This window comes from Onychomys torridus, chromosome 16, assembly GCF_903995425.1.
Source record: "Onychomys torridus chromosome 16, mOncTor1.1, whole genome shotgun sequence".
Classification (NCBI taxonomy): domain Eukaryota; kingdom Metazoa; phylum Chordata; class Mammalia; order Rodentia; family Cricetidae; genus Onychomys; species Onychomys torridus.
This window is the reverse complement of record NC_050458.1, coordinates 41178487-41206035: the sequence shown is the minus strand read 5'-3', so window position 1 is coordinate 41206035 and position 27549 is coordinate 41178487. Positions and strand designations below refer to the sequence as shown.

Sequence of the window (27549 nt, the reverse complement as noted above, 5' to 3'; positions counted from 1 at the left end):
TATGCTCCCACCCCACTGCTGACTTCCCTGTAAGGTGCCAGTGCTCAAGGATGCCTTCCCACGCCCTTCTCCACCTGTTCCCCTACGGGATTCAGAAGCCAGTCCTGCTGCTTGGGTCCAGGCTGGGGATGTGGACTGCTCACATAAATGCCTGGGGCACATGCTTTATTGGGGTACGACTAGAGTCCCCCACTGGACAGCTGCACACGCACTGGGAGCAGGGTCTGCAGCTGGTCAGCTGGTGGCCACTGAACTCGGGTGACAAAGAAGAGGCGGAAGTGGTCTAGGCGAGCCTCCTGGAACTGGGAGGGGTCATACTCGGGTCCGTCAGCGGGCCGCAGCAGGGACAGATAACCCTCCTGTGCCAGCAGCCCACGACTCAACAGCGCCTGGGCCAGGCCAGGCTGCACCGCCTCCAGCTGCTGCTGCACTACTGGGAACAAGTCCATCTCACGCAGGTCGAACACCAGTGGCTTCCCGTACCTGCAGGTGTGTCTGGTGAGGAGGCAGGTAAAGGCCCAGGGTGGGGCTGTCCCGGGCCCTGCCTGCCATACCTGATTGCCCCCAGCAGAGCCAGCCGGATTGTCTCAGGTCTCAAGTGCTCCGGGTTCACGGTGTCCACATAGTTGGTGTCCTGATATCTCAGGAAAGTGGCTGCCTGGCCAGAAGGGTCGATGACAAGAGGCCACCTGAAGGCAGCCACCTGGTCACTGCCGTCTGTGGGCACCTCTGACTTGTACCCACACCCAGCCTGGATACTGACCGTCCATCAGCTCGGATTCGGTCACCTACGTCCTTCATCAGCACGTCGTGAAGCTCCGTGACCTTGCACCGCAGCCCAGGGGCTTCTGTCTCCTCTGTGGAGGTTTTAGTTTGAGGAACATCGGAAGTGCTAAACCCCTTCCCTGGCATCACCTCTCCAGGTCGCCCAACTGCCCCCCACCACAGCCATGCCCACCCTCCTGGGTCTGCTCCCGCAGCTCCAGCCTGGCCATGGCCAGTATCTCCTCAGCCTTTTGTGCCTCCTGCCGCAGCCTGTCCACTTGGGCTTCTGCGTCCTTGATGGCCTAGAGAAGGGGGCCGCGCTGACCATTGTTCTCCCCGTCCCCTCAGTGTCACCACCTACTCTGTGGGAGGGCTGGGGGTGGGGTTGGCTGCCCAGACACAAGAGGTCAGTGCCTGCCAGGACCTCCTGGCTCCACCCATGCCCCCAAGGAGGCCACTGCTACTAAGTGACGCCTTAGGTTTGGAAGGGGAGCCCCCAGACTGGTGTAGGGCATGGGGAGATCTAGAAAGCACAGTGGCACCTGCAGTGTGAGCTCCGTCTTGCCCATGCACTTCCTCTCACACTTATCATGCTCCGTGATCCTCCGATTGAGCTCACAGTAGGCCTGTTGTAGCTGTGGGCAGACAAGGCTTGCAGCAACTCACCCCCACCTGACCCTTCAACTCTCAGCGCACCCCCACCCTCACCCCTGGTTTTCTTCCTGGAGGGAGGCCTGGGTCACGGCTCACCTCCTTGTGACACCTCTGCTGCTCCTTAGCCAGCTGCTGCACCTTGAGGTTGATGCTTCAGTGGGGAGAAGCCGGCTGGTCAAAGTCGTCCACATTGTTGCAGTCACCCCCCCCCCCTCTGGCCTCCCCCCTTCCTCCCCTCTTGACGCACCGCTTGGCCTCCGCCTCCTTGTGCTTCTGGGCCTCCTGAGCCCTGCGCTCCTTCTCAGCCTCCATGTTCTGGAGCATAGCTTCTGTGAGGCTCAGGTCCCATGACTGCAGCACGTTGGCCACTGTAACCAGTGAGGCCACCTAAGGACAAGGCATTTGGTACTTAGAGCCATGTTGTTCTGAGTGTTCTGCCAACCTAGGAAGGAGGCACTTCCTTTTTAGAGGATTTGGAAAGGCCAGGGTGCCATGCCTGGGAGCTGAGAGATCACAAAGCCCCGACCACAGGTCCCCTGGCCAAAACTCCAGCAGCAGAGCTTCCAGGGTCACTTTATACCCCTCTCCATCTGTCCACCAACCAGGCTCCTCGCCTCCATCTACCACTCACTCGAAGCCACCAAGGCCTCTAGGCTAACCCAGCTCCAGCGGCAGAGCTTCCAGGGTCACTTTATACCCCTCTCCATCTGTCCACCAACCAGGCTCCTCGCCTCCATCTACCACTCACTCGAAGCCACCAAGGCCTCTAGGCTAACCCACACTACAGGCTCAGACACGGTTGTCCGGAGTTGCTATCATCTGCTGTCCACCTGAAGATCTACCCTTCTAGGACACAAGAAGAGCCACAAAGGCCTGGGTGTGATGGTGTTTAACACGTGCAATCTCAATGTCCTCTTCCTTGCCTGGCTGTGAAAAGCAGAGATGATGCTCATGAGGTCACAGGAAGAACAGGGATGATGAGGCCTGGCGGACTCGGCCACCATCCACAGAGACTGGAGGAGAGATGGAGAAGGGTCAACATAGAGGACTGTGAGCCTCTGTAAGGGTCGGGACATGGCCGACCCCCACAAAGTATGTCTGTCTGTCCAGCCCCCTCATGCTGATGCCTTAAAGTCAGGCCCTGTCGGTTGGCCCCATCTCAGCTCAAAACCCAACAGAGACAAATGCATAATCTTTCAGATTCGGCTGCTTTACATGGAGCCCAAATTTAGTTTTAGAAATCCAGGGACTGCCTGCTTCTCATAGCCTACAGATCAACACCCAGTTGCTGCAAGCCTCAGTCAAGGCACCACCAAGGGCTGCCTGCGCCTTTCATTGCCAGCATTGCCCTTCACAGATCTGAGCTCCTTGGCATTGAACGACATCAGATGGCACTGGCCCACCACCTACAGATGGTATGCCACTGACACCTTTGTCCAGTATCTTCCTTGGTCAGCTCCATCCTTGAACATCATAGCACCCATGTCCTCGCCTCTAAATCCCTCCTGTTGGACACTTCCTTGGACAGATCCTTCCCCGACACCTTTCTTAAAATCACCACTATCCGCCTGTCCACGCTAGTGATAGCTCCCTACCCTGCTCCACGTCTCACATTTCCCTTCAGTTGTATACTGTGGAGTAGACTATCCATGGGCACTTATCTAAAAGAATATTTATTGAGAACTATGTGCCAAGATTTTTGCCCAGGAACTTCACGGCTATATGTAGTCCTGCAGAGCTGGGCTGTTACCTTCCGGTGTGTGGGAACAGCTTACAGACTTGGGAGGGTTCTGTGGGCGGAGGAGCTCTCTCTACTCAATGGAAACCAAAAGATCACAAGAGAGTGACAGGATGAGTTGATGGGTGTCCCATGAGCAGATAGTGGTTTAATGAGTTAATAAAGTGTCAGGATAGCTAGAGACCTTTAATCCCAGCACTCGGGAGGCAGAGCCAGGAGGATCTCTGTGAGTTCGAGGCCAGCCTGGGCTACCAAGTGAGTTCCAGGAACAGTGCGAAGCTACACAGAGAAATCCTGTCTCGAAAAACTAAAACCAAAAACAAACAAACAAACAAAAGACTGAGCTAATTGAAAGGAAGACATAACACACGGCATGTAGCAAGTTACTTCAGTTAACTGATGCCCAAGTCCAGCGAACATAAGAACGAGTTGATAAATTCACTCAATACACGCTTCCGTACCCACCACCTCAGCATGCCACTGTCCTTGCCCCCCACCACCATCACCACAGCCACCTCTCTTCTCCTTTCTGCAAAAACCACCAATCTGCCTTCCATTTTTATCATTCCGCCACTCTGAGATGGAATCGTGGACTTGGTGCTGTGCAAGGGGCTTTTTCTCACAGTTCCCTGGAGGCTTATGCCAGTTGCTGCCAATCACTGCCTCCATCCTCCTGGCTGAAAGGCGGTCCAAGTGGTGGGTGTACCAGCTTTCACCATGAAAGGATATCTGTATCCGGACTGTGTCCAGTTTGGGGCTCTCACCACGCAAGCTTCAGTGGACATTATTTCGTGAACATAGCTTCAGTCCCAAGAACATAGTGCCCAAGAACATAGCCGCTGAGGTACACGGTGGGTTTTGATCTTCAGAGTCTGCAGAGTCTTCAGAGTCTGTTCGTGTGTGCAGCAAGGCATGAGACTCCAGTTGGTCTACAGCTTGCCAGCACCGGTTCACCCCTTCCGTCACTTCAGCTGTCACAGTGTGTGCTGACACAGGACACTCTTCTCCCTGCCTGTCACGGCAGGACAACGTTTATTTGCTGTTGAGATGGAATTTGCTTCTATGCCCCAGGGGAGTGTCCTTGGTCAGATGTATGATATGATTAGCGACCGGTTTCTCCCTGTAGCTAGCCATTACTTCTTGTCAGGGTCTTGTGAAGGGAAACTTCCCTTTCCTTTCTTCTTTCTTTCTTTTTCCTTCAGAGAAGAGTGCAAATGAGTTCCCCACTACCTACCACTAATGATGCCATTGAGTTCCCCATATTTGGGGAAATCACAGGGGTCAGCACATCTGGAGTGCAGTGGATAAATCTGGCCCTGGGAAAACACCTCTGTGATCACGGTGTCTCCTCTGCCAGATTAGTATGCTCTTCATCTTGGTGAAGCCCAGCTTTTCCTCCTGTCTTGTTGGTGTGGTATCTAAGAAGGCTTCTGCATGCCCTAGGGCCCAGAGATACTCCCTGTGTCTAAAAGCTTAGTGGGTCACTGTTTATGCTGAAATCTCAGATCTGCTGAGTTGATTTTGTGTCACGTATGAGACTTGGGTCAGAACTCTTTTCTTGGTACCTCGGGTTGAGATGGGTGTCCTTCTTGACAGCTAAGATTTAGGATACCTCCCCAATTACCAGCCCCGTGGCTGCCCAACAGTCCTCTGACCCTCTGTGCCCTCCGGGTACGGGCTCTTGGGCATTCTCTGAACTCCCAGACTCCTGCTGTACTGTTCACCTGTAGACTTCACCTGCTAGCCCAGGAGCTTAGGCTAGACCCCAGAGAAGTGTCCACAGGAAGCAAAGCCGGAAGTGGCGCCTGAGGTTGGGGGTCCCAGGCTGAGCAAAGAACCTGATGTCCCTTCAAGGGGCGCAGAAGCAAGTGTTTGCCCCAAAGGCCTGAGACCCATCCTGCCATTTCTGGCAGCACCCTCAGCTTTAGGGGTGAGATATGGGGTAACTAGCTTTAAATTCAGGTGACCTAAAGGAAATAAAGGTAAGGTCAGGGGTGGTACCCAACACCTGTGACCCCAGAACTGTAGAGTCTAAGGAAGAAGGGTCAGGGTTGTTCCTAGCCAACCTGGGATATGAATTGGGTCCGTGTGTGTGTGTGTGTGTGTGTGTGTGTGTGTGTGTGTGTGTGTGTGTCTATCTGTCTGTCTGTTTGTCTGTGTAAACAAACAGAAGGTAGAGGCACTTCCTGGCTTCTCCAAGTTGCCCCCACTGCTGAGTGCACCTCACCAGCACATGTTCCCAGTGCTCAGCATGGGCATCACAGCACTCCCTCCAGCTGGGAGGCAGTTCCACTGACTGAGAGGGAAGACAGAGGAAGAGCAAACCAGTCGGTGCATCCCCAGTTGCCTAAGCACCTGTGATACCTGGCCAACCTCTGAGGCCTGAGGCCACAGGACTGTTTCCTAATCTACCACAGCAGCCGTACGCTCGGGTAGCCAGAGCACTGGTGGGGCTAAAGCTCCATGGTTGGTGGGATGGAACCAGATGCAGAACCTAGGGCTCCCTGTATCCCGTCGACATTTTTTTTTCCCAGATGTGCACCACCACACCAGAAACCTTTGGAATAGGGATGTGCATGCCAGGGCCACACCTGCTCCGGAGTGCTCCCGTCGTCCGCGTACACCCGGGGGTCTGCTCCGAGCTTCAGAAGCACCTCCACGGCTTCCAGGTGGCCCCCAAAGGCAGCCCGGTAGAGCGGCGTGCGGCCGAAGGCGCCCTGCGGAAGGGGCTCCCTGAGCGCGTGCGGGGACCGGGCCACGCCGCCGCCGCGCGCACCGCGCCCACCTTGCTGTTGGGGTTGGCACCCAGCTCCGCCAGCAGCTGGATGGCCATGGGCTGCCCGCCCGCCGCCGCCTCGGATAGAGGCGTGTTCCCGTGGCTGTCCTCGCACTCCACGGTGGCCACGCGCCTCTGCAGCCGCCGAGCCTTGCCCGCCTCGTCTTGGCCCACGCCCTCGCGCGTCAGCAGCTGATCCACCTGGGCGCAGGCCAGTGTCACCCTGGCGCCCGCCCCTTCCCGCCCACCCGCTGCCGCCGCACGGACCTCCTTAAGCACCGCGCGCATCTCGCCCAGGTCCCCTTCGAAGGCGGCCTCCAGCAGGCGGCGGCGGCGCTGCAGCTCCTCCCGGCGCGCGCGCTCCGCCGCCTCCTCCTGCTCGCGCTGCCGCCGCGCCTCCTCCTGCTCCCGGCGCACCATGGCCAGGTAGGCCTGCAAGACATGCATGACCCGTGGTCACCGTCCCCACCACCACCACCACGCCCAGAACGCTGCCTCAGTGTCCGCAACTCACGGTCACTGTGCAATCCGGACATCATGCCCACAACCTTGAGGTCCCCGTACCAGGTCACGCCTCCCTTCACACTCCGTCCAGACCTTCCCTCTTCCTCTTCCTCGGGTCCTGGCACCTTGTGGCTGGGCCCTGCTCACCTCTCTCTGCAGCTTCTCCATTTCATCCAGGTACTCCTGGCGCTCCTTCTCACGGTGGGCCAGATCCTTTCGTGCCAGATGTTGCCGGAAGGCACACTGGATGATAATGGCGGCTTTGTCCTCGGCGGTTGGGGCTGGAGTGAGGGGAGCAGAGATTTGGTCCCCAGTCCTCCTTCCTAGCCACCACCCATGCAGGTTCTGGGGCCATATAGAGGACCTGAATGGTTCTCAGAAAGCATGAAGGCTGGATGCAGGGACCATGTCTGTCTTCCAACATTCAGGAGGACCTATGGAGTCCAGGAGTTTGAAACCAGCCAGGGCTATGTGGTAGACAGTGTCTCAACAGTGATAAAAATTCCTAAACAGCTGAGTCAGAATAATGCTCCCTCAGTAGAACCAGGCAGGGAAGGAGAGCGCCCGGCTTGAACAGGAAGTCCACATCCCCTGAGGCCTGAACATCGCAAGCAATCTGCAGCTGGAAAGATACCGTCTAGGAGAAGTTGTAGGAAGCCTCCAGGAAAGAACATCAAAACTGCCACTGGTCCTCAGGGCTCACCCACCAGAGCTGGAGGCCCAAAGCATCCCTGAAGCCTGGTGGCTGCAGCTAAGCCATAAACAGTCCCCAAAGGGGAGGTCTCAAGTGGTCTCAGCCCACAGCCTAGGACACTCAGCAGAGGCCGTGAGTCTAGAACGTGGGTATAGCCACACATTCAGGCCATTTTGCAGAAGCCTACCTGCTGCTGGCCTGGCACAGTGGCTTCCAGGAGCAGGGGATGGGGAGGACACCATGTAGTCCCTCCTGTCACTGGCTGTCACTGGTGAGTAAAGTCATGGGGACTACTCCACCTCACTGGGTCTCTCTGTGTCCCTTCGTGTGTGTGTGTGTGTGTGTGTGTGTGTGTGTGTGTGTGTGTGTGTGTGTGTTTCTAGGTGGGCAGGGGTGGGAGGTGGGGAGAAAGCAGTGAGATCAGCAGCAGTTAGCAGAAAGCTGAAGAGTTAGGATATGAGCAAACGAGCGAGGTGTCCAGAAGTACCTTCTGCACCAAAGATAGATGAAAATCTTGTCTAACAGGGACTCCAAGACAGGCTGGGTAGACCGCCAGGATAGGTGAAGATGAGTCAGTGGGCATAAGGAAAGAAACAGAAAACAAGGCTTGGATGGACAGGCACAAAGACATTCAGGAGCAAGAAGACTGTGCAGTATAGTACAACTCTGCAGGTCCCGGGTGGCCCAGCCGAGGAACAGCACAGAGCAGAAACCAGGGAAAAAAAAACAGCATGGCCCAAAGTCATCTGATTACCTAGGACCTCCAGGACGCAGGCAGACCTTAGAAGGAAGAGACCATGTTTAGAGAATCAAAAAGTCCTGAAATGGAGCCAACCCCGTGGCACACACAGGAAGGTCACTTGATCCAAGGGGTTGGAGACTAACCTAGGACACAGTGAGAGCCTCTCTCAACCACTGCCCCCCCCAAAAAAGAAAACCCAGAAATTCATCTTGTGTGTGTGTGTGTGTGCAGGTGCACATGGCTGACTTTCCAGCGATCCCAGGGACCCTCCTATCTCCGCCTCTCCAGGGTTGGAACTACATGGGTTTTGGGAATTGCACTCAGGTTCAATGTCTGTGCCGCAAGCCATTTGCTGAATGCACCATCTCCTGATGCCCAGAAAGGAATCTTTTGATTCAGCCTTTGGTGGGTATGGTAAGCAAACCCCCTACCATTGAGCTAGGGCCCTATTTTATTTATTTATTTATTTGTTTGTTTGTTTGTTTATTTCTGAGACAGGGTTTCTCTGTGTAGCCCTGGCTATATTCTAACTCACTTTGTAGACCAGGCTGGCTTCGAACTCACCGAGATCCTCCTGCCTCTGCCTCCTGAGTGTTGGGATTAAAGGTGTGTACCACCTCTGGCACCACCACCACCACCACCACCCCCCACGATTTTTTGTCGTTGTTTTTGTTTGGTTTTGAGATAGGTCACATCAGTAAGACAAGTGACTAAGACGTTTAAGATTCCTCCAAACGTTTCATTGGGAATGCAAAGGGCCTCCACAATAGGCACCTGGAGAAAGAAGATACGGCTGGAAACAAAATGACAGCCGGGCAGTGGTGGCACATGCTTTTAGTCCTAGCACTCGGGAGGCAGAGGCAGGCAGATCACTGAGTTCGAGGCCAGCTGGTGTTGTACAGAGTGAGCAGAGTGAGTTCCAGGACAGCAAGGACTAAACAGAGAAATTCAGTCTTGAAAAACAAACAAAAACAAAAAATAAAAGCAAAAACAAAAAAGCAAAACAAAAAAACAAACAAACATAAAGATGTTTGAGGAATTAAAAGGGAAGACTGAAAATTTTTGTAAGAGAGCTGGACCCAGTTATAAACTTTAGAGTGTACACAAACAAAATTCAGAGCTCAGAGGGGGCAGGCATGGTGGCACAAGCCTTTAACCCCATCACTTGAGAGACAAATAGGTGTGTTTCTGTGAGTTCCAGAACAGCCTAGGTTACACCAAGAGACCCTCTGGAAAATAACCACAAAAGAACTCAGCTGGAGCCCAGTGTGGTGGTGGTGCATGCCTTTAATCCCAGCATTTGGAGACCAGACCTAGGCAAGTGGATCTCTGAGTTCAAGACCAGCCTGGTCTACATAGTGGGTTCCAATCCAGACAGAGGGACATAATGAGATCCTGTCTCAAAACAAAACAAAACAAAACAAAATAAGAACTCAGTCAAGTGTTAAGTGTAACAGCATAATTCGAAGAGCTGAAGTTAGAATTAATAATCTAAAATAGAATATAAAGAAAGTATTGGGGCTGGAGAGATGTCTCAGAGGCTAAGAGCACTGGCTGTTCTTCCAGAGTTCAATTCCCAGCAACCACATGGTGGCTCACAACCATCTGTAATGAGATCTGGCCTGCAGGGATACATGCAGAACACTGTATACATAGTAAATAAATAAACCTTTAAAAAAAAGAAAGGAGGAAAGAAAGAATTAGGAAAAGGACAGACAAAAGGAAATGGCTAATGTAGGTATAACTAGAATAACACATAGACTATTGATGTTGGAAGACAGTTTTCTGAGACAGGGTTTGTCTGTGGAGCCCTGGCTGTCCAGGAACTCGATCTGTAGACCAGGCTGGCCTCAAACTCACAGAGATCTGACCACCTCTGCCTCCTGAATGCTGGGATTAAAGGTGGTTTTTTTGGTTGGAAGAGTTTTGAAAGCTAACAAAAGACATCAAGTCACGGCACTGAAATGCATTCTGAACCTCAAAAATGGTAAACATAAAAGTAAGCAAGCACCCAAAACCACAGAGCCAGAGAAAATGGCCAAAACTGAGTGGGGGGAGGGGAATACACTCAAAGAATCGATACATTAATTAATTGATTGATTGATTGATTAATCTATTTATTTATTTATTTTGGAGCTGAGGATCGAACCCAGGGCCTTGCGCTTGCTAGGCAAGTGCTCCACCACTGAGCTAAATCCCCAACCCGGATACATTTATTAAAAAGCAAAATAAACAGCAGTAGCACATGTATGCTTCTGGATACAAAAGGCATGCTTCAGACAGATGGGAGCCATGACAAACTAGACTGGTAGCTTCATGAAAGAATGAAGCAAATAAAAAGACACGTGTGGATAAACGTGCACAAAACAGTAATGCCACTATCAGATTTTACGAGAGTCACAGGTAAAATGCACACATACAAAAACAGCACAGGAGAACAACCCAGCATTCCACAGCACTCCACCCGTCTCGTGGCTCTGATGCTCTTTCTGCCCTCGTTTCTATGATGTGCCCTGAGCCTTGCAGAGGCTGACATAGAGGCTTACGGCCTGCGCATGCAACACCATTTTCTCAACACTCTGACCACCTACGAGTCTCTGCAGTTACTGCTTGCTGCCCACTACAAAGCAACGAAAAGGACCTTTCCAGCTGTGGTGGTTTGAACAAGAATGGGCCAAGAGCCTCTCTATATTTGGACACTCAGTCACCAGAAAGTGGAACTGTTTGAAAGGATTAGAAGGGTTAGGGGGTGTGGCCTTTTCGGAACAGGTGTGGCCCTGTTGGAGGAAGTGTGTCACTGAGGGTGCTGAGGGTGGGCTTTGAGGTTTTAAAAGGCCATGCCGGGTCCAGTCTCTCTCTCTCTCTCTCTCTCTCTCTCTTTTTTTTTTTTTTTTTTTTTTTGAGCTGAGGATCGAACCCAGGGCCTTGCGCTTGCTAGGCAAGCGCTTTACCACTGAGCTAAATCCCCAACACCCCCCCCAGTGTCTCTCTTGGCCTGTAAATCAGGATGTACTACTTCTCCAGCACCATGTCTGCCCTGCATGTTGCTATGCTTCCCACAGTGGACTAACCCTCTGAGACTGTAAGTCAGCCCTCAATGAAATTATAGATAGATAGATAGATAGATAGATAGATAGATAGATAGATATGAATTGCCTTGGTCATGGTGTCTCTTAACAGTAACAGAACTATGACTAAGACACTAACTGAAGCTGACAGCAGCACTCATCTATGCATAAACATCATTACCTAGTCACATCACACCCATTTACCAAAACAACAGCAGTGTCTTCCCCACCAGGGTCCATGACCTCACCAGCCGTGCTGTCTGGCTAGCTTCACAGTACCGGATGGGAGCTCCCTCCAGTGAAGCAGGCCTCAAACCCAACCAGAAAGCAGTTGGTTGCTCCACAACAGACCCGCCACTGCTGTACCAGTGGACACATTTCTCCTGGACAGTCAGCCGGGACGTGGTGTTCACAGCTGTGGTAGGCCGTTGGTGACCACCCTCCCCCAGCAGCCGGCACAGCACCCTCCTGCGTGGAAAGGCCACACCAGCAGGGAGGGAGCTTCCAGATCAGTTCCAGCTCGATTGATTTCTCGGTGTCTTCAGCAATAGGCTCTTCCCATCTAGTCCCAGTGGGCAGCCAACAGCAGTGGCATTTGAATGTGATGTTGTGGGAGCCGCAGGGGCCCCCTGACCTGCAAATCGTTGGGTGGTAGCCCACTCCTGGCACTGAAATTTTCATTTGGTTGTCTATAGCTCCTGGAAACAGCTTTATCTAACCACTGGGGACCTCCATTCAAACTCTTGAAAAAAGGAAGTGTTGGTTTTAAATTAGATTACCAAGTATTGGTTTCCTTGTGGCTATTTTGTACAACCTCAGTTTGGGTTCATCGCCCCCCCCCCTCCCTCTTGCTGTCCCTCCCTGTTTAAGGGTAGTTTACCCCAAGTACCCCCATTCCATTTTCAAATCACATGTGCTTCATTACTCTCCTTCCCATAACCTAAAGCGTCTTTTCCCCTCTCCTGGGCCCCTGTCTAGTTTCTTGCCTTGAATACACTACTTCCACACAAATGTGTACATAGGAAAATGAGAAGGTAGAGACTTTGGCAGTTAAGAGCACTGGCTGCTTTTCTGGAGGATCCAGATTTGGTTCTGAGCACCCACGTGGTGGCTCACAACCATCTGGAACTCCAGTTCTGGGGATCTGATGCCCCCCTTTTGTCTTTTTTGTTTTGTTTTGTTTTGTTTTTCGAGACAGGGTTTCTCTGTGTAGCTTTGCGACTTTCCTGGAACTCGCTTGGTAGCCCAGGCGGGCCTCGAACTCACAGAAAAGTGCCTGCCTCTACCTCCTGAGTGCTGGGATTACAGGCATGTGCCACCACCGCCCGGCTTTTTTTTTTTTTTTTTTTTTTTTTTTTTTAAGCTGAGGATCGAACCTAGGTATGTGCTCTACCACTGAGCTAAATCCCCAACGTTGCCCCCCCTTTTGACCTCCACAAGTACCATGTGTTGTTGCACAGACATATATGCTGGGAAAAACGCATATGAACACATAAAATAAATGAATCTAATTTTTTTTTTTTAATTAGAAGGTAGAAGAGAATATACTTGTTTCTGAACCTGGGTTAGCTCATTTAATGTAATATTTCCCAATTACATCCATTTTCTTACAGATTCCATTTTTGTTTATAGTTGAATAAGATTCTATTGTGTAAACGTACCACATTTGCATTATCCGTTCATCGCCTGATGGTCATAGGCTGATTCCATTTCCTAGCTGCTGGGAATAATAGAGCAGCAGTGAACAAGCAAGTGTCCCTGTGGTCGGAAAAGAGTAAAAGCAACCAACAAGAGGACACAGGCTTGTGGCCCCAGAATGTGGTATGGCTGGACACAGGGGAGCTCTATTTTAAGTTTCAGTTTAGTGGCTGCACTAGTTAGGACTCTTGCCAGCAACAAACAAGGGTTCCATTTTGTTCAGCGTCCTCCCTAACATTTATCATTTGTTTTCTTGGTTTTTTTGTTTTTTTTTTTGTTTTTTTTCCAGACAGGGTTTCTCTGTGTAGCCCAGGTTGTCCTTGAACTCACAGAGATCCGCCTGCCTCTGCCTCCTGAGTGCTGGGATTAAAGGTGTGAGCCACCACGGCCCTGCTATCAGATGTTTTCTTTATCCCCCCCCCCACACACAAAGCTGAGGACCAAACCTAGGCTCCTGCGCTTGCTAGGCGAGCGCTCTACCACTGAGCTAATCCCCAACCCCCAGTTGTTTTCTTGATGGTAGCCATTTTGATTGAATTGAGATGGGATGGAAGAGTTTTAGGTTTCAATTCCCTAATGTTAAACACTTTTAAAAGTATTCATTGGCTGGTTTTGTTTGGTTTTTCCAGACAGGGTCTCTCTGCATAGCCCTGGCTGTTGGAGATATAGTTCCTCTTTTAAGAATGCTCTACTTACCGCTGGGCGGTGGTGGCGCATGCCTTTAATCCCAGCACTCGGGAGGTAGAGGCAGGTGGGTCTCTGTGAGTTCGAGGCCAGCCTGGGCTACAGAGTTCCTTTCAGGAAAGGCTCCAAAGCTACACAGAGAAACCCTGTCTCGAAACAAAGAAGAATGCTCTGTTCAGTCCCTTAGCCCATTTTGTGACTAGGTTGTTTGTTGACGTTCAGTTTCCTGAGCTCTTTGTGTGTTACAAAGGACTGGTCGTCTGTCTGATGTCCAGCTGGCAAGGCTGGCTCCCATCCTGTGTGCTGCCTTGGTTTCCTCTGCTGTAATCTCTTTAATGTCTTCAGAATCCATTTATCAATTCCTGGACCGATTTTCTGAGTAACAGCTACAAAATGGCACACTCAACTTCCAAATTCTCGCAGACTGTAACAACTTCTGCCACTGTGCAAACAAGTAATCCCCAAAGCCGCTTGTCTCTGATTTTTTATTGACTTTCCACTCTTTTATTTTGTTTGTTTTTTCAAGACAGGTTTTCTCTGTGTAGCTTTGGAGCCTGTCCTGGATCTTGCTCTGTAGACCAGGCCAGCCTCAAACTCACAGAGATCCTCCTGCCTCTGCCTCTCGGAGTGCTGGGATTACAGGCGTGCGCCACTACCACCCAGCTCCTGTATATCTTTTTAAGGTTGGCCAGGAGGTGGTGGTGCACGCCTTTAATCCCAGCACTGGAGAAGTAGAGCCAGGTGGATCTCTCTGAGTTCAAGGTTAAGCCTGAAGCAAGTAAGCTTTGTTTAAAATGAGGTATAGTAATATATAGTATATATAGTAATATAAAGGATAACAGATGGTTCTTAAAACCCCCCAGAGGTCTGCTGGATATGGTATTTAAAGTGTTTAACAAAGGTATGCTAAAATGAATTTTAAAATTTCTTAAATATAAATAAATAAATAAATAAAACAAACCCCACCCCCTCAAAAGCTTCCCATGATAAACAGAAACACCAGCACCTGGCGGCAAAGAAGACAGTGGGGCACAGACGATTCCACCTGGGTTGTGTTAATACACACCACTGGGTAAAGAACTGTCAAGGCTTGCTTTGCAATGCCTGCTCTCAGTAATCAACCACTTTTGTCTTCCGATTAGACTGGATTGAAAAAGAGAAAGTTTGAGGTTTATGTAAGTTGTGGTGGTCTAAGAAAGTAATGTAAGGTGTGTAAATGCAAGTTGTGAAGGTCTGAGGATTCGAAGCCTTAAATAATAGTAAGTGACTCAAGGTGTGTAAATGCAAGTTACGAAGGCTTGAGAAAATGATTTAAGGTTTGTGACTTTCTCTCCCTGCTATTGTTACATTAGGACTTCAAAAGTTCAGAGTTGTTTTCTTTTTTTTTTAAAGATTTATTTATTTATTTATTTATTATGTCTACAGTGTTCTGTCTGCATGCATGCCTGCAGGCCAGAAGAGGACACCAGATCTCATTTCAGATGGTTGTGAGCCACCATGTGGTTGCTGGGAACTGAACTCAGGACCTTTGGAAGAGCAGCCAGTGCTCTTAACTGCTGAGCCATCTCTCCAGCCCCAAAAGTTCAGAGTTTTAACATTAATCAATAGAGTTCTGATAAGTTTTAATCTAGCTCTGGTAAAGTACTGACCACAAGCTCAAAATTTTAAATTCCCTTTGGTTGATTTCTAAGTATACCCTTGGCTGGGCGGTGGTGGCGCACGCCTGTAATCCCAGCACTCGGGAGGCAGAGCCAGGCGGATCTCTGTGAGTTCAAGGCCAGCCTCGTCTCCAAAGCGAGTTCCAGGAAAGGCACAAAGCTACACAGAGAAACCCTGTGTTGAAAAACCAAAAAAAAAAAAAAAAAAAAAAAAAAAAAGTATACCCTTAAAAGTGCTTTTTCAGGGGGCTCATCAGTTAAGAGCACTGGCTACTCTTCCACAGGACCTAGGTTCACATTTCAGCATTCATTTGGCAGCTCACAACTGTCTGAAACTCCAGTTCCAGGGGATCCAGAACCCTCACACAGACATATGTACAGGCAAAACACTAGTGCTGTGGAATATTTCTTTACACTGTATGAATATATGTCACTGTAATTGATTTAATAAAGAAGCTGACTGGTCAGTAGCTGGGCAGGAAGAGACTGGGCAGGAGAGCCAGACTAGGAGAATGCTAGAAGGAAGGAATCTGGAGTCACCAGCCAGACGAAGAGGAAGCAGGAGATGACAGTGCCATGTTGAAATAAGGTACCACCACGTGGCAGAATGTAAATAATAAATATGGGTTAATTTAAAATGTAAATGTTAGCTAGTAACAAGACTGAGCTATAGGCTGAGCATTTATAAGTAATATTAAGTTTCCGTGTTGGGTATTCAGGAGCTGACAGACAGGACAGAAACTTCTGCCTACACACCAATGCTCGTTTAAAAAAATTTAAATGCACTCTTGGGCATATACCCAAGGAATACTCAATCATACCACAAAGATACATGCTCAACTAAGTTCACAGCAGCATTATTTGTAATAGCCAGAACCTGGAAACAACCTAGATGCCCATCAACTGAAGAATGGATTAAGAAAATGTGGTACATGTACACAATGGAGTACTACTCAGCAGAGAAAAACAATGACAGCATGAAATTTGCAGGCAAATGGATGGAACTAGAAAATACCATCCTGAATGAGGTAACCCAAACCCAGAAGGACAAACATGGTATGTACTCAGTCATAAGTGGATTCTAGATATAAAGCAAAGAACAATCCAACTGCAACCCACAGAACCAGGGAGGCTATATAGCAGGGGGGACCCTAGGATGACTGTAGCTTATAATAAGTTTTGGTTTGACTCAAACACTGGGCAAGCCTCAGTGAAACATTTCACTATTAGGATAAGAATTGGTACAGTATCAAGCTGATAATAGGATAAATAAATAAATAAATAAATAATAGAAAAAGACACAGCAAAAACAAACAAAGAATATAAAAAAATAAAATTATTCTCTTTTTTAAAAAAAGTAAGAGCCAGGCACAATGGCACATATCACAATCCCAGAAGGCAGAGGCAAGTGGATCTCTGAGTTCAAGGTCAACCTGGTCTACAAAGTGAGGGTCTATAGCCAGGACTGCAAAGAGAACCCATCTCAAGAAACAAAACAAAAGTGCTTCTCATCATGCTGAAAACATTTCTGTCTAATCTATACACCCAGCCCTCTGGACAGAAGGGACAGTGTTCATGATAATTTATTTATTTTTTATTTTTATGTGCTTTGGTGTTTTGCCTACATGTGTGTCTGTGTGAGAGGGTCAGATCTTGGAGTTACAGACAGTTATGAGCTGCCATGTGGGTGCTGGGAATTGAACGTCGGTCCTTTGGAAAAGCAGTCAGTGCTCTTAACTGCTGAGCCATCTCTCCAGCTCCGCCCCCCCCCCCCCCACATACACACCCCGCCACTTTTTTTTTCAAGACAGGGTTTCTCTGTGTAGTGCACCTTTCTCTCTGAGTTCACCTTTCCTGGCACTCACTCTGTGGTCCAGGCTGGCCTTGAACTCACAGAGATCCGCCCGTCTCTGCCAACTGAGTACTGGGATTAAAGGTGTGTGCCACCACTGCCCAGCAAGTGTTCATGATTTTAACCAGAACCATCCTTTTGGGTCCCCAAGCTTTACTATGGCTCAAAGGCGTGCGTCTACTCCAGCTGTTTGAAGACAATGTAAACTGCTTTTACTGCAATGGGGATTTCAGTATAGAGTACAGTGTGAATGTTAATACATCTATCTAAAGCTTTTGTAAACTTAAAAAATTCATGTGAGCTTCCAGAAGTCACAACTTGGATCCACGTGTCACAGGTCAAAGAGACTCCAGATAACTCCAGTCAGTTAACAGATGCCTACTGCCTCACCCTGAGGATGGAAGTCTCTCTCTGTCTCTGTCTGTCTCTGTCTCTGTCTCTGTCTGTCTCCTTCCACACTCCCAACTCCCAAGACCACAGGTCTGGAAGTTTCAAGTGTACACCCAGGGTAGGATTTCCCCCCTAAGCTCCTTAATTACCCTCTGTTCTTGGTCTAGCTCCGTCCCGGCAGATTCCCAATCAACTGCAGACTGTTCCCAAACTGTGTGCAACGTGCCAGTCCCAGGTCATCTCCTCACTCCAGGCCTTCACCAGCATTCCAGCCTTCCTGCTCCCCAACCCCCCACCACCACCTTCACTCTCTAATTTCAGCCTAGAAACAGTTAAAAGAGAGATTACTTCGCCCTTTACCATCAACAAAAAGGCTGGAATGTCGAGTCCAAAAACGGCTAACTGTGGTGCCTATTAGATACCAAAGCACATGCTGGCCTCCGGCTCCCTCAGCATCTCAGAGACCATGCTGGCATCATGGTTCCTCTCACTCCGCCCCACCTCCCACAGAACTGCTCCAGCTCCTAGGCTTCCCTTCCCCCAGCTCCTCGTTCCTCTATGACCTGCCATTGCAGCTTCGTGTTCTCGGCCCCCTCTCTCTTGCCCGTCTTCCTTGGTTGTCTCTTCTCCTTCCTCTCTCACTCTCCTGGTCTCTCCCCCTTCTCACAGCCGGGTTGAGTGTACACTTTCTCTCCCTGCTCTGCACACTCCCGATGCCTCTACACTAAAAACCTTCCCCCCAACCACACCTTGGAGCAGTCACGTCCTCACTTTACACACTATCATCCCTTTAGAATGGTAACGGACAGTCTATGCCCCTGTATGTTGGAAATATGTAATTTGCTTTTATATTTTACAGGAGTTACAATTAAGAGATTGCCTTGAGTCTCAGAAGAGACTTTGGACTTTTTTTGATGCTGTTGCCTCTCTGTGGAGTTCTGGCTGTTCTGGAGCTCACTCTGTAGACCAGGCTGGCTTCGAACTCTCAGGGATCTGCCTGCCTCTGCCTCCCAAGTGCTGGGATTAAAGGCTTGTGCCCGGCTCTGATTTTGGACTTGTAAACTATGAGATTTTGAATGACTACGGGGACTTTTGAAGTCAGGCTAAATACATTTTGCATTATGATATGGTCATGGGCCAATGGGAGTCAAGTATACGTTTGAATGAGAAGTTTCTCCCACACAGACTGATGTTTCTGAACACTTGGCTCCCAGTTGGTGGTGCTGTTTGCGAGGTTTAGGTGGTACAGCCTCACCTGCTTCCAGTTCGCTCTCTCTGCTTCACACCTGTGGTGGGAGATGTGGTAAGCCCTCAGCTTCCTGTTCCTTGCTGCCATGCTTCCCTGCCATGATGGACTCTATCTCTCTGGAACAAAATCCAAACGAAACTCTTCCTTCTATAGGTTCCCTCAGTTGTGTGGTTTTTTGGTTTGTTTGTTTGTTTGGTTGATTTGGTTTGGTTTGGTTTTTCGAGACAGGGTTTCTCTGTGTAGATTTGTGCCTTTCCTGGATCTCGCTCTGTAGACCAGGCTAGCCTCGAACTCACAAAGATCCGCCTGCTTCTGCCTCACGAGTACTGGGATTACAGGCGTGCGCCACCGCCACCACCTGGCCCATGTGGTATTTTATCATGATAACAGAGATAACAGAAAAGTAAAAGTTTATATATCAGCTCTTCTATTTTTTTCAAATTGCCCTATTTATTTGTTTGTTTGTTTGTTTATCATTCATTCATTCATTCATTTTTTGTATGTTTGTTTGTGACAGAGTCTCATTACGTAGCCTAGCCTCAAACTATTGATCCTCCTGCCTCAGCCTTCCAAGTGCTGGTATTACAGGCGTGTGCCACCACATCCAACAAATTGCAGAAAATCTTGGAAAATGTGTGTTTAAGTGGACTCATGTAACTTAAACTCGTGTTGTTAAAGGGTCAAGTGTACTTTAAATGTAAATAGAAGGCTGGAGTATAGATCAGTGGGAGGGAATATATAGCACTGTGGTGGCGAGGGGTTATCAAACTTTCCAAATTCTCCAATCAAAAGAATGAACTCAGGAGCAGCACTGGTTACTCTTCCAGAGAACTCACGTTCAATCCCTAGCACCCAGACTACCAGACAGCAATGGCAACTCATAACCATCTGTAGCTTTGGTGCCTGTCCTGGATCTTGCTCTGTAGCCCAGGCTGGCCTGGACTCACAGAGATCCGCCTGGCTCTGCCTCCCGAGTGCTGGGATTAAATGCATGCACCACCGACGCCTGGCGAAACTCAGATTTTCTGGACTTTATGGGTACTGCACATCTGGTGCACAGGTATACATGCAGGCAAAACATGCAAACACATAAAAAATAAAGGGGGGTTGAACCAAGCATGATGGCATATGCCTGTATCTCCTAAACTCGGCTGACCAAGGCAAGAAGGTCATGAGTTCAAGGCCAATATGAGCTACATAGTACAACCCTTTCTGAGGAAAAATTTTAAAAGAGAGATTATCTCAATAGATAAAAAGCACATGGTCTAAATACATATCAGCAAAAGACTCGCTTTAGATCCAAATACACACATAGCTGAGAATAAACTGATAGAAAAAGGTGCCACGTCCTGGGGCAGCTTCTCCTTGGCACCACCCTAGCTGGGGCCAATGAGGGAATGAAGAAAGGGCAGACACACTCGCAGAAAGGCTGGGGTCAGATGAGCAGCTGCCTCTGATGGAGCTCCACCGACTGCTGCCGCACCCTGCACCGCGGCCTGTTTACTGTGTTGATTGTGCACAGCACAGGAGGGGTTAGCTAGTCCCAGGCTGTGAAGACCAGGAGGGCGAAGCTGTGGATGCTAGCTTTACATACACTGACCAACTGTGCCTTTGTACACACACACTCACTCGTAGGCCATAGGAAGACGGCTTTGCCAGTCCCCTGCCTGACCCACATGGGGATAGGCTTTGTCAGTTTCCCATGGGTCTGAGTCTGTGGTCCTTGTCATGGCTGTGCCCATGTCAACAGCACACATCCATCCAAACTTCGCTTGCTCTGGGCTTCCTCCATTCCCTATGAAAAGGTTTTTCAACAACCAGTAACCAAAAGAAAGTGGCGGTGGGGCGGACAGTGAGATGTTTCAGTGGGCAAGAGTGCAAGCTTACCACCAAGTATGAGGACCTGAGTTCAAGCCCCGGAATCCAAAAGTACCCAAATAGTGTAACGAGAGAACCAACTCCCACAAGCTGTTCTCTGACCTCCACACACACACTGTGGAAAACATGTGCTTGCCTACACACACACACACACACACACACACACACACACACACACACACAGAATAAACAGAAATATTTAATATAAAAAACATGAGGGCCTATTTTATTAGCAGATGAAACAAACTTTAAATTTAAAAGATATAGCCAGGTGGTAGTGGCTCACGCCTTTAATCCCAGCACTCGGGAGGCAAAGGCAGGCAAATCTCTGTGAGTTCAAGGCCAGCCTGATCTACAGAGTGAGTTCCTGGACAGCCAGAGCTACACAGAGAAATCCTGTCTGGAAAAACCAATATATATATATACAAAGACAATGTAGCCAGACAATGGTGGTGCATGCCTTTAATCCCTGCACTCAGAAGGCAGAGGCTAGGCCAATCTCTAAGTTCAAAGCCAGTCTGGTCTACAGAGCTCCAGAACAGTCAGAGCTATGTAGAGAGACCCTGTCTCCCCACCCCACCACACCCCACTCCCCCAAAAAACTTATGTGGCCAGTGGTAAAGAAATTTGCCTGATAATCTGAGTTTGATCCCTGGAGCCCAGATGATAGAAGGAGAGAATTAACTCGAACAAGTTGTCCTCCAGGGCTGGAGAGATGGCTCAGAGGTGAAGAGCACTGACTGCTCTTCCAGAGGTCCTGAGTTCAATTCCCAGCAACCACATGGTGGCTCACAACCATCTGTAATGAGATCTGGCGCCCTCTTCTGTGTACATAATAAATAAATAAAAAAAAAAATCTTAAAAAAAAAAAAGTTGCCCTCTAACTTCCACATGTGGGCTGTGACATGCATGTACCTGTATACATGCAAATAGATTAAGAAAGTAATACAAACACTGCCAGGCGGTGGTGGCGCACGTCTTTAATCCCAGCACTCGGGAGGCAGAGCCAGGCGGGTCTCTGTGAGTTCGAGGCCGGCCTGGTCTACCAAGTGAGTTCCAGGAAAGGCGCCAAGCTACACAGAGAAACCCTGTCTCGGAAAAAAAAAAAAAAAAAGTAACACAAACACTAAAAACCTGTTGCTGAAGTTACCATATATTGTGACCACAGGACACCTAGAAATGAAGCTGGAGCTTGCCCTCTTGGTGCTGGAGGGTGCTGTGCCGGCGGCTGGGGGAGGTGGTCACCAACGGTCTAACACAGCTGTGGACACCACGTCCCGGCTGACTGTCCAGGCAAAATGTGTCCATTGGTACAGCAGTGGCGGGTCTGTTGTGGAGCAACCAACTGCTTTCTGGTTGGGTTTGAGGCCTGCTTCACTGGAGGGAGCTCCCATCCGGTACTGTGAAGCTAGCCAGACAGCACGGCTGGTGAGGTCATGGACCCTGGTGGGGAAGACACTGCTGTTGTTTTGGTAAATGGGTGTGATGTGACTAGGTAATGATGTTTATGCATAGATGAGTGCTGCTGTCAGCTTCAGTTAGAAAAGATTTTGTTGTTGTTTTGTAGTGGGCAGAGCACAGAGACTCATAACTGGTCAGAGTGCTGAGGCTAAGTGACTATTGAAGGCTCAGCCATAGCAGGTCATCTACATCATCCTCTGCAAGGCTTGGGGAGCATTGCGGAAGAGATGGAAGAAATAGCGTCATCAATGAAAAGGGGGGCTGTTGTATGATGTTGTCTTCCAGGCGGGACATGGATATTAGAATCTTTTCTTTTTTTCTCAAGACAAGGTCTCTCTGTGTAGCCGTGACTGTCCTAGAACTCGCTCTGTAGACCAGGTTAGCCTCAAACTCACAGAGATCCGCCTGCCTCTGTCTCCTAAGTGCTGGGGTTAAAGGTGTGCACCACCACCGCCCAGCTAGGATATTATAATCTTAACTCACAGCAGTGATTATCTACATAAGACCTGCTCAAGACTGGGTCCATCAACATCCTGCCATGCAGTATGGAGAGGGGACTCAGTGCCCCACTCTGAGACCTATGGTCAGTTCATGACTGCTGGGGAAAGGAGAGACATTTTATTTATTGGTATAGCCACTGGTAAGGTGCCCATGCTCCTGTAAATAGTCCCTCACTCACATTCCTGTAAGCAGCCCTAGTGAAATGGTCTCTCTGTCTCTGTCTCTCTCTGTCTCTCTCTCTCTCACACACACACACACACACACTCATGCAAACACTTCTCTCTCACACACACACATTCATGCACACACATATTCATGCACACACACTCATGCAAACACACTCATGCACACACACACCCATGTGCAAACACTCATGCACAATCATGCACACACACTCATGCACACACACTCACGCACACACACTCACGCACACACACTCATGCACACACTCACGCACACACACACGCACACACACTCATGCACACACTCATGCACATGTACCCATGTGCAAACACTCATGCACAATCATGCACACTCACACCCACGCACACACACTCATGCACACACACTCATGCACACACACTCATGCACACACAAGATATGAAAGTAGAAGGGGAGTGGTTGGAAAGAAGATGGGGGTTAATGGAGTTGAGACGGGGACAAGAGAGAGTAAGGAGGGTGGATATGATCAAAATACACTATATATCAATATGAAAATGTCAGCGTGTAGTCACTATATAATTGTCTATAATTATATGCTAATAGAAATATAAAAAGGCTAAAAAGAGGAAAAAAACAGAACATTATATAATCAAAAGATTTAACACATGCCAGTTCTAAGTATGTATGCGTGTAATGAAGACCCACCAATGTTCAGAAAAAGGTCTCAGAGTCAAGGCAGAAACATCCCTACAAGGACAGCTGGGAGCTGCTGTGTCCCTAAGCCAAGCAGAACACCAGACTGAAGAAGTAGGAGGAGAAATAGAGTTCTTAACATAAGAGAGCCATGGGCCCCAGTGCAGCACTGCCCAACACCCACATGCTCACAATGCCCAAGTGCACAGGGGACATCATCTTGGAACATGGGGCAGGCCACAGAATGAGTCTTCGTGACTCCTTTGTGGAACACGTGCTCTGCCACTGGGCTCCACTTGTCCTCAGAGGCAGACGTGAGACCAGGGCACCTGCCCTGACCACCGTGGGATGCCCTAGAGGCTGATGACAGAACAGAATAAAAATGGAAATGCACAGAATGTGGGAGTTAAGATACGCCTTTTGTTTGTTTGCTCGGTTTGGTAGGCCAGCCTGGCCTTGCACTCAAGAGATCCGCCTGCCTCTGCCTCCTGGGTGCTGGGATTAAAGGTGAGCACCACCACTGCCCAGCGAGCTTCTTAAACAAGGGATGAGAGACAAAATCCCAAGGGAGATTGGAAAATGCTTAGCAGTAGGTGGAAACACAGCGCACCACAATCTACCAGGTCAGTGAAAGCAGCGCCGAAGGGAATTAGACATTTAATATTACGTTACTGAACAAGACAGGCCTCAAACCAGCAGCCCACCTTTACAACTTAAAGAGCAAGCAAAAGAAAACTAAACCAAACTCCAAGACAGGGGAGGGAGGAAAAGAAAGATTAGACAGAAAGCAAATGGAAACAACAAAATTCAATGAGACCAAAAGTTAGCGTTTTGAAACTATCAGCATGCTGAGTGTGGTGGTGCACACCTTTAACCCTAGTGCTTGGGAAGCAGAAGCAAGCAGATTAGAGAGTTCAAGGCCAGCCTGAGTTCCAGGTTAGCCAGTGCTACGTAGTGAGATCCTGTCTAAAATAAATAAATAAATAAATAAACCTCTAACTATATAGACAAAGAAAAGGAGAAAGGATATAAATAGCAAGATTAAAAATGAAAGTGGGGGTGGCTGGAGAGAAGGCTGAGGCTGCTTGCAGGAGACCTGGGTTCGGTTCCCAGCACCCACATCAGGCCTCTCACAACTGCCTGTACCTCAGCTCCAGAGGACCCATCACTCTCTTCTGGCCTCTTTAGAGAATCACTTTCATGATTCATACACATAACTGAAAATAAAAACTAAAACCTTTTTTTAATAGGAAAAAAAACCAAAGGGGGATCATGCTACTGGTTCTGCAAAAATGAAAATTACTATAAGGGAATGAGTGTAAGTCAAGATAGACTCATGGGTAGTAAAGAGAGGTCTGGAGAGGTAGTTCAGTAGTTAAGAGCACCTACTAGTCTTCCAGAGGACCTGGGTTTGGTCCCTAGCACCCATGTGGAGGAGTTCATAGCTACCTATAACTCCAGTCTCAGGGGTCCAATGTCTCTGGCCTCTGTGGGTACCACACTTACATGTTCATACTACCCCTACATGTGCATAATTTTAAATAATAAAAATACATTCTTAAAAGGTAAGGGGCCACGGTGAAGAGCTATGACTGCTCTCCCAGAGGCCCCAGAGCTCTGTTCTTCGCACCCACATCGGGGGCCTTAAAACCACTGTAACTTCAGCTCCAGGAGACCCAACGCCTTCGAGCCTCAGCAACCACCTGCATGCACACGGTGCACATAAATGTAGGCTGGCATACATATAAATACATTCAATAAATAAATCTGAAGAAGAAATTATGAAGCCAGAGTAAGTCCCCTGATACTGAAGCCAGGCAAAGAAACCACAGGAAAATCCAGATCAGCATCTCTTAGGAGCATGAGTACTGACTCCCTGGCAAAACTGAATGTACTTTCCGGAAAGCCCACATGCATTCCTGGCACCCCAGCAGTGATGCTCCCGAGTCTGGCCTGCCCAACCCCTGAAGGTCTTCCAGGTTGTGTAAAAACTAGGGGCAACACAGGGGCTGCTGCAGTATGAGAAATGTCATTGGTCCTTCTGGGGGACGCTGCTTCCTCCTATATGGCCTCCCCTGTAGTCTGAGTCTGTGCTGGGAACTGCATCCCCACACATTTGTCTCTGCTTGAGTCTCAGGACTCTGACCCTGAGCTACACAGAGCCCAGGTCAATGCATCAGGCATATGAAAAACTACACTAGAACAACCTCCAGACCTCACACGTATCCTGTCCTCAGGACAAGGCTCAGTCTCCTTATCCCAGCACCCGAGGATGGGATGGGAGGAGGGTCACAAGTGACAGGGTTGTTCACAAGCAACGCAGCTGCAATATCTCCCAGCGTTGCACAGCCTGTGGCTGCTCTGAGAACTTTGGGAGGGAGAGGCGAAGGGCAAGCCGAGGCAAAAACCAGATGAAAGCAGGCATCATCTCAGTGAGACCTGGGAACCGGGCAGGGAAAGTATCCAAGACCGAGGTCGCCTGGAATGGGTCCAGGCATCAGCCAATGGGAGCACTGTGGATGGAGGGACTCTGGGGTGAGCTTTGAGGAACTTGGCTGGCTATGCTGGATCCAAGATACCCAGAGAGGAGTTAGGTGGTATCTGAAATGGGGGTCGAGGTGCTGGAGGTGAGATCTTAAACTAATTGTTAGGTTGGGAACCTTGGGAACACCGAGCAGAGCAGGGCCAGAGCCAGGAGGTGAGCAGGCTGGACAGATCCAGTCCTGTCCATAGGTGCTGGAGCCCAGGAAGCAGGCACAGGACTCCAGACTCTATGGTGGGACTCCCCAAGCGTGACCCATGACTGGATCAATTTACTGCCGCCAGAGGGCGACATGCTCAGGGCAGGAGACTCATGCTAACTTTGGGAGGCAGACCGGAAAGCCAGGGGCTAAAAAGGCTTAGGAAGGGGGTTTCTTTGCATGCTTCTGGCCCACTGCATAGATTATATGCACACACACACACAGGTATACGAATGCACACATGCCCTTGCACATTCATGCATGCACACATGTGCATACATACACACACTTGTGTATAGCATGTATGTCTGGGCCCAAGGCAGTCCCTTACTGCAGGCCCACCCCTTAGCAGAAGTAGGACACCCAGGATCTCACCTGCAGGGACCTCGGGGCTCTCAGAATAGGACTCTTTGGCTGGCTGGCCTGTCTTCTTCTGCACCTGGCGATTCTCTTTCGGCTTCCCTGAGGGAAGGTGGTAGAAATGTTAGGATATGAGTTGTCCCTCACCCCATCAACTTCAGGTGGCATTTATGGGACACCAGCTAGGCTTGTTCCTAGGCTATTAGGGCAGGCCTCATGAGGCCAGCACATGCTACAACTTTAATGAGCAGCGTCTTCCAACAGCAAATACATCTTAGCCTGCTAATATGAAGAGCCAACAGACACACCTGCCCCTGTACCTGGAACTGAAACCCCAGGCTTGGGCATGGGGAGCCCCTAAAAAGTGTGCGCCTTATTGTCCTGACTGCTGTCTTCCACCCAAACAATGCCTCTGCCATTCTCTGCCACTCCTCTGTCCCACCCAAGCAAAGCCTCTGTCCAGCTCTGCTCCAGACAGACGCTCTTCTTCCTTTCGATCCTGAGGTGCCTGGGCAGGGGCAGGATGGATGGGGGTGTGTGCCGGGCAGGGCTGGGCCAGGCAAACCAGTCTGGCCAGTGAAGCAGAGCTGGCTGGGATGAGGCCCTGGGCGTGGGTGTGAGTCAGCGGGCTGGGGCTGGGGAACCACTGGGGAGGATGTCACCTGGAGCGACGCCTCGAAACAGGAGGCCTGGGAAGGAAGGTTCAGATGAGAAATGGTCCTGGACCCCCAGCTCCACCCCTGGGACTAACAGGTGGGCTTTGGAAGGGTCCCTTGGGCCTTGTTTTAATTCAAAGGGGGAGCTGGATTCTCAATCACGGTAGTAGTCAGGCCCCACACCCCATCCTAGGAGACAAGCTAGATTCTTCTTTATCTAGGCTTTTGAAGGCTCAGTGTCTTCACCAGCCCACAGTGTGGCCCAAGTGGTTCATACTGGGGCTATGGTGGCCTTTCATCTCTGGCAAGCTCCCCAGCAGGGTTCATCTGGGCAGGCTTGGGGCTGCAGTGGTCAGTTGGGTTGGGATGGTCTATGGCCAGTGAGGGTCTGGGCATTCAGGGCTGGTGCATTTGAGATGCAGCTCTTGGCTCTGTGGACAGTTTGAGTTTCCCGCGACTGAGGGTGGGGTGAAGGGTGGGGGGCCTTGGTGACGCCCCAGGCAGGACCAGGCACGTCCTCAAGCAGCAGTCTAGCTACTGAGAGCCACCCCCAGTTTCTTAGTCTCCTTCCCAGTCTGGCCAGTGAAGTCTGTGGTCTGTAAAGTCCCGCACCCTGTGTCAGCAT

The 27549-nt window shown here is 49.6% G+C and overlaps 1 protein-coding gene and 1 non-coding gene across 2 annotated transcripts; both read right to left on the bottom strand.

The window, feature by feature from the left end:
* Window positions 1-154: 154 nt before the first annotated feature.
* Iqank1 (IQ motif and ankyrin repeat containing 1) lies at window positions 155-27549 on the bottom strand. Its single transcript, XM_036207584.1, has 13 exons — window positions 27537-27549; window positions 26284-26370; window positions 6585-6718; window positions 6201-6365; window positions 5943-6134; window positions 5749-5874; window positions 1667-1806; window positions 1516-1570; window positions 1308-1400; window positions 959-1067; window positions 764-857; window positions 555-689; window positions 155-483 (listed from the first exon to the last, which is right to left on the bottom strand). Exons 1-13 carry the CDS (start codon window positions 27547-27549, stop codon window positions 180-182), a joined length of 1647 nt encoding a protein of 548 aa, XP_036063477.1. The 3' UTR covers window positions 155-179.
* LOC118597535 lies at window positions 4361-4522 on the bottom strand. Its single transcript, XR_004946840.1, has one exon. It is a non-coding gene; the product is annotated as a U1 spliceosomal RNA (small nuclear RNA).

What these genes read in the sequence shown, in the direction of transcription:
- Iqank1 (XM_036207584.1), bottom strand. An exon ending in GTGCCAACCCCAACAGCAAG is followed by an intron (nt 5,875 to 5,942) that starts GTGGGCGCGGTG and finishes CCCCTTCCGCAG; the next exon opens with GGCGCCTTCGGCCGCACGCC. An exon ending in GCGGGAGCAGACCCAGGAGG is followed by an intron (nt 858 to 958) that starts GTGGGCATGGCT and finishes AAACCTCCACAG; the next exon opens with AGGAGACAGAAGCCCCTGGG.